This window comes from Lipophrys pholis (assembly GCF_963383615.2).
Source record: "Lipophrys pholis genome assembly, chromosome: 19".
Lineage (NCBI taxonomy): Eukaryota > Metazoa > Chordata > Actinopteri > Blenniiformes > Blenniidae > Lipophrys > Lipophrys pholis.
In genome coordinates, this window is record NC_137647.1 from 24710555 (window position 1) to 24717477 (window position 6923).

General features: G+C 48.9%; 1 protein-coding gene across 2 annotated transcripts in view; it reads left to right on the plus strand.

The window, feature by feature from the left end:
* Positions 1 to 6923, plus strand: part of hdac5 (histone deacetylase 5) — a 54728-nt gene that overhangs the window by 42680 nt on the left and 5125 nt on the right. For both annotated transcript variants that reach the window (XM_080487609.1, XM_080487608.1), the window contains exon 22: positions 5743 to 5862. In XM_080487609.1, the coding sequence (XP_080343735.1) occupies positions 5743 to 5862 (120 nt within the window). The remainder of the gene's footprint in view (positions 1 to 5742; positions 5863 to 6923) is intronic.

Sequence of the window (6923 nt, forward strand, 5' to 3'; positions counted from 1 at the left end):
CCACGCTAAACTAAAGTTACCACGCTAAACTAAAGTTAACGCGCTAAACTAAAGTTAACAGGCTAAACTAAAGTTAACGCGCTAAACTAAAGTTAACAGGCTAAACTAAAGTTAACAGGCTAAACTAAAGTTACCACGCTAAACTAAAGTTAACAGGCTAAACTAAAGTTACCGCGCTAAACAAAAGTTACCGCGCTAAACTAAAGTTAACAGGCTAAACTAAAGTTACCACGCTAAACTAAAGTTAACAGGCTAAACTAAAGTTAACTGGCTAAACTAAAGTTAACTAGCTAAGTGAACAGGCTAAACTAAAGTTAACTGGCTAAACTAAAGTTAACTGGCTAAACTAAAGTTAACAGGTTAAACTAAAGTTAACAGGCTAAACTAAAGTTACCACGCTAAACTAAAGTTAACAGGCTAAACTAAAGTTACCGCGCTAAACTAAAGTTAACAGGCTAAACTAAAGTTAACAGGCTAAACTAAAGTTACCACGCTAAACTAAAGTTAACTGGCTAAACTAAAGTTAACAGGCTAAACTAAAGTTAACTTTCTAAACTAAAGTTAACTAGCTAAGTGAACAGGCTAAACTAAAGTTAACACGCTAAACTAAAGTTAATTGGCTAAACTAAAGTTAACTAGCTAAACTAAAGGTCACTGGACAAAGGAAGCAGATACGCCAGTTAATGGACAGTGGAGACGACAATAATGTCTCCGTGATTCAGAGCACGCTGAAGGTGTTAAAGGACTGCTCCATCAGGTTTCTGAGGAGGAAATGGACAGAGACCATGTGAGTTGGTTTGAACCTCAGGCTGATCCTGGTGAGGCTGTAATGAGGGAGGGGAGGGTTGGATTGAGGAGGCTGATCCTGGTGAGGCTGTAATGAGGGAGGGGAGGGTTGGATTGAGGAGGCTGATCCTGGTGAGGCTGTAATGAGGGAGGGGAGGGTTGGATTGAGGAGGCTGATCCTGGTGAGGCTGTAATGAGGGAGGGGAGGGTTGGATTGAGGAGGCTGATCCTGGTGAGGCTGTAATGAGGGAGGGGAGGGTTGGATTGAGGCTCATTTACGTGTCGCAGAAGAGGTGAAGAGGTGCAGCCATCAGATCATGTGTCCAATGCATCTGTCTCATCTCCAAAGCTCCTTGTGTTCAGTCACCTCCTGCACCCTCTGCTCCGTCTGCTCCGTCTGCTCTGTCTGCTCCGTCTGCTCTGTCTGCTCCGTCTGCTCTGTCTGCTCCGTCTGCTCCGTCTGCTCTGTCTGCTCCGTCTGCTGGTCTGAGAGCAGAATTAGAAGGAGCTGCAGTGGGAGTTCAGGCGTCTGAAACAAACAAATACTGGAAGAAAAGCAAGCTCAGCTAAAAAGAGACAAGGAGGAGCTTGAGATACAAACTGCCTTCGCAGCCACCGACGCTGAGATTAAGATCTTGAATGAGTATGAAGAGTTCTCTTCCAGAGCATCAAGTCATGATAGAATGAACACTTATGTGGCTTTAAACAAGGCTGCAGATGTACGGGTACCCAAGGAAACAGAGACTCCTGCGATATACAATGAATAGAGCAGAGCGGGTACACCACACATCACCTGATGCACAAAGGCAGCAGCAGCTTCAGACACCAGAGACTCTACACTGTGTTGCTGAAACGTTAACGAAGCAGCAGAAATGAGCAACTCTGCCCCCTCGAGTCCCGCCATGGAGAACCCCTGAAATATCAATCAGAGCATTCCAACACGGAGCAGAAGACAAGACGGAGAACAAAAAGGACAGACTGTACTATATGTCAGTACACCAGTGGACAGCCGAGAGACTTGATAAGGAGTTGTCTTCATATGGAACCCAGGCGTGGACTTCTGGATGAACATTTTGGAAACGCATACAAGATTTCAGTGGCGTACATCAACAAGGCTCTAAAGTGGCCGGCCATCAAATCAGAAGATGGAGAAGCTCTGTGTTCGTCTGCTCTGGATCTAACAGGATGTGGTAATGCCACGACTGATGTGGAGTACACGGAGGAGCTCGACAGTACAACCAACATGTGTGCTATTATTGCTAAGGTGGATGGTAGGATGGTAGGATGGTAGGATGGTAGGGTGGTAGGATGGCAGGATGGCTGGATGGTAGGATGGTAGGGTGGTAGGATGGCAGGATGGTAGGGTGGCAGGGTGGTAGGGTGGTAGGGTGGCAGGGTGGTAGGGTGGTAGGATGGCAGGGTGGTAGGGTGGTAGGATGCTAGGGTGGTAGGATGGTAGGGTGGTAGGGTGGTAGGATGGCAGGGTGGTAGGGTGGTAGGATGCTAGGGTGGTAGGATGGTAAGGTGGTAGGGTGGTAGGATGGTAAGGTGGTAGGGTGGTAGGGTGGTAGGATGGTAGGGTGGTAGGATGGTAGGATGGCAGGCCACCGCTGGTTCAGGCCTCTGGATCGGGTGAAATGAACAGTTGGCACGACGACCTCCATGACATTTTCCAGCGGTAGTGACTTCCAGCACAACGCACCACAATGCACCACAACGCACCACAATGCCTCCACATGCAAAATGCAGTGAAAAGTCCAAACTGAACTTCCTCTCTGAATCTTGTCACGACACCTGCTCCTTCCCGATCACCGATGGTGCACCATCTGTAGTGTCCGTGCTTTTATCAATTGCAAGTGAAAAAGCAAGAAATGACTTTGCGCTTCAATTGGCTGTCCACGTCCACCCAATGATCAGGACTCCGGTCTCAATAGTATTTGTTGTCAGACTGATATTTGACACTTCTCAGGGCACACAATCTCTGCAGCCTTCAGCACGTCTTCACAAGTCCACCCTCACCGAATGGTTTGAAACCAGTGCAGGTTGGTTCACAATAAGGGAGCTGGCTTTCACCGCAGCATCACCGATGCCTCGGCGTGAGGAAAACGCAGACCCGCCAACACGTGGTGTCACCTTCACCTGCTGTCTTCTCTCTTGTCCTTTCAAGTGGTTGTATTTTTCGGCATGAAGAGTCTCATAGTGGCGCTGAAGGTTCAATTCTTTCAGCACTGAAACGTGCGGTGAACACACCAGACACCAGTTTCACTGAAACGTGCGGTGAACACACCAGACACCAGTTTCACTGAAACGTGTGGTGAACACACCAGACACCAGACACCACTGGCCTCCCTGAAGAAACGGGACCAAGACCACTTTCCTTGGAAGACTTTTCTCTTTTTTGACAAAGACATTTTGGGGCAATGGGTGCCAAATGACGTCCTGTTCAAAGTAGAGAACTTACGAGGCGGAACGAAAAGGTAGCTCCGGGCTAGCTGCCCTTGTCCTTCCACGCCACCCAGTGGACACATTTAGAACAGCACTTTCTTTTACTGTAAAATTGCAGCTCATGTTAAATCATCTCGCCGGCCGGATTAAACTCATTCATGGGCCTGATCCGGCCCGCGGGCCCTAAGTTTGACACTCCTGGTGTAGAGGGTTTAGAGGGTGGAGGGTGTAGAGGGTGTAATAGGTGGAGTGTAGAAGGTTTAGAGGGTGTAGACAGTTTAGAGGGTGTAGAAGGTGTAGGAGGTCTCAAACTCAGATCCTGGAGGTGCAGCCCTGCATGTTCTCCTGTCTCCCTGCTTTAACGCCTGAAGGTCCTCATGGTTCGTCACCACGTCAGCACAAAGCCAGAGAACCAGCCTCACTGTAATCAGCCTGTTGAAGCAGGGAGACGAGTCTAGAGGGTGGAGCCGGTCTAGAGGGTGTAGAGGGTGTAGATCAGGGGATTCAGCCCTGTGAGGAGCCTTGCTAAGGTTGTATTGTAGGTGAGTGTGGGCCAACTTTCACCCTCTGACTGCCTCCAGGTTTTCCACTGGTCTGTCCAGCAGTTTGTCCTCCAACCTGTCCACCGGTTTGTCCACCAGTCTGTATATTAGTCCACTAGTGTGTCCAGCAGTTTGTTCACTAGTCAGTCCACCAGTCTCTCCAGGAGTTTGTCCACCTGTCCATTAATCTGTCCAGCAGTCTTTCCACCAGTCAGTTCATCAGTCAGTCCACCGGTTTGTCCATCAGTCTGTCCTCCAGTCTGTCCACTAGTCTTCCCAATAGTTTGTCCACCAGTCTTTTGACGAGTCTGTCCACCAGCCAGTCCATTAGACTGTCCACCAGTCTTTCCGTCAGTCTGCGTATCCGTATACTAGTGTGTCCAGCAGTTTGTTCACTAGTCAGTCCACCAGTCTGTTTACCAGTTTGACCACCAGTCAATCCATTAGTCTGACCTCCAGTCTTTCGACCGGTCTATCCACAAGTTTTTCCAACAGTTTGTCCTACTGTCTTTCCACCAGTCTGTCCACCACAGCCACTGCTTCAGTCTGTTCGCGAGTCTTTTCACCAGTCAATCCACCAGTCCGTCCTCCAGTCAGTCCACCAGTCTTTCCTCCAGTCAGTCCACCAGTCTGTCCACCAGTTTGTCCTCCAGTTGGTCCATCAGTTGGTCCTCCAGTTTGTCCACCAGTCTGCCTGCCAGTCTTTCCATCAGGCCGTCCTCCAGTCTGTCCACCAGTCTTTCCACCGTTATGTCCACCAGTTTCTCCACCAGTCTTTCCTCCAGTCAGTCCACCAGTCTGTCCACCAGTTTGTCCTCCAGTTGGTCCATCAGTTGGTCCTCCAGTTTGTCCACCAGTCTGCCTGCCAGTCTTTCCATCAGGCCGTCCTCCAGTCTGTCCACCAGTCTTTCCACCATTATGTCCACCAGTCTTTCCTCCAGTCTGTCCACCAGTTTATCCTCCAGTTTTTTCTCCAGTCTGTTCACCATTCTGTCCCCCTTGTTTGTCCACCAGTCTATGTGGGAGGATGGTGTTGACATAGCACATAGCGCCCCATCTAGTCCAGGTGGGACAGTGCAGCATGGAGCATTGTAGCTACCGTTTGTCCAGAACTCAACCTGCTGGGTGTCAAAGGTCGGAAAGAGGAAAGATGTTATATGACCCCGGACTAGGTCTTCAGCACGGGGTGAGACTGGGACTGGGAGTAGGACTAAGACTGGGACTAGGACTGGGATAGGACTAGGACTGGGGCTATGATGGAGGATTTCATCAGGGGGGGACTGTGGTTCCTTCTTGTCAATGTTAAATTGTACACGGTCCCTGTCCAAATAAAAATCATACCATACCATACCATACCAGGGACTGGGACTAGGACTAGGCAGTGGGACTGGGATTGGGATTGGGATTGGGACTGAGACTAGGACTAGGCAGTGGGAAGAGAGGAAGAGAGAGGTACAGAGAGTGAGAGAGGTAGAGAGGGATCTGGTTCCACATCAGAGGAACCTGGAAGCTGAAAGCTCTGCCTCCATTCTACTTTTAGAAAAGTAGGAACCTCCAGTAAGCCAGCACTGTGAGAACCAAGAGTTCTTCTGGGGAGATCTGGGACCAGCAGTTCTTTAAGATCTGATGGAACCTGGTTGTTAAGAGCGTTCTAAGTTAGGAGGAGGATTTTAAATGATCTTCTAGATTGAACAGGGAGCCAATGAAGCGAGGTTAGTATTGGAATGAGGTGATCTCTGGTGCTGGTTCTTGTCCCGACTCTGGCTGCAGCATTATGACCAGTGGCTCAGCAGCCAGAACATTATGACCAGTGGCTCAGCAGCCAGAACATTAACCGTGTCATCTTCATCCTCATTTGGGTCATATGGAGGATTTTTACCCAGACTAATTACACCATCTATGAACATTAACAACTTAAATGACTGTTTTCTGCTCCCTGTTGTTGATGACCTTTGACCTCTCCCTGCAGGACATTCACCATGGTAATGGCACCCAGCAGGCCTTCTACACCGACCCTAACGTGCTGTACATCTCCCTCCATCGCTATGACGATGGGAACTTCTTCCCAGGCAGCGGGGCCCCTGAGGAGGTACACACACACACACACACACACACACACACACACACACACACACACACACACACACACACACACACACACACACACACACACACACCTTCCCTTTTATTTAAGATTGTTATATTTTACACAGAAATATTAACTAACTTAAATAAACCTTTTTACAAACGAGACTGATATTTTGGTATTAGCTATTTACAGATTAGCGATTGTGTGCGTGCGTGCGTGCGTGCGTGCGTGCGTGTGTGTGTGTTGCAATGCTGTAAGTGTCCACCGTGTAATGAATGAGTCAGTATACCATCCAAGATGGCGGCTCTGGTGGGGGGGTGGCGGTTGAAGATAAAGAGGACTCGCATGATTGTCGGTATTGAGTTTTATCTGGACGTGGGGACACGCAGAGTCCATATGGCGGTACGACGGTCACATGTAGCAGTTTGGTTGCCCCAGACGACTGTGTGTGAGGGTCTCATCTCATCTCCATCATTGAGCGTGCACGAAGTCAGCCTTAGTGAACGAGAGAAGAAAGGAGGAATGTTCTGGTTCTGATTCCCGGTTCCTTCTCACAGAGAAGTCTGAGAGTGTCTTTTGGTGCTCACCTGGATCGCTGGTGTCTGAGGTGAAGGAGTGGAGATTCGTGCTTGTCCAGGAGACGGACTGTACCAGTGGTTTAGTCCGGGTCGAAACAAGACCTGGACGTGACGTTAGTTATAATGATGTCACCATGAAAAGTGTGGAAAATAAATGACAATGGAAAACTGCTTCTAAATTATATCTGACGTAGCAGACTGACAGGTGGAGCTCTGCAGCATCTCGAGAGCCGCAGATTAAATAATCCCATTCCCTCGTCACTGGGAGCGACTTATTATATCGTTCCCACGCCTTGTTTTTTCTTTTTTCTCTCGAACCACTCTGGGGCTCCGTGTTCACTGGAGTTTTCAGAAAGCCGGTTCAGCCTGGCTTCCTCCTTGTAGGTAGGGATACCTCCAGAGATAACTCCAGAGATAACTCCAGAGATACCTCCAGAGATACCTCCAGAGATACCTCCAGAGATAACTCCAGAGATACCTCCA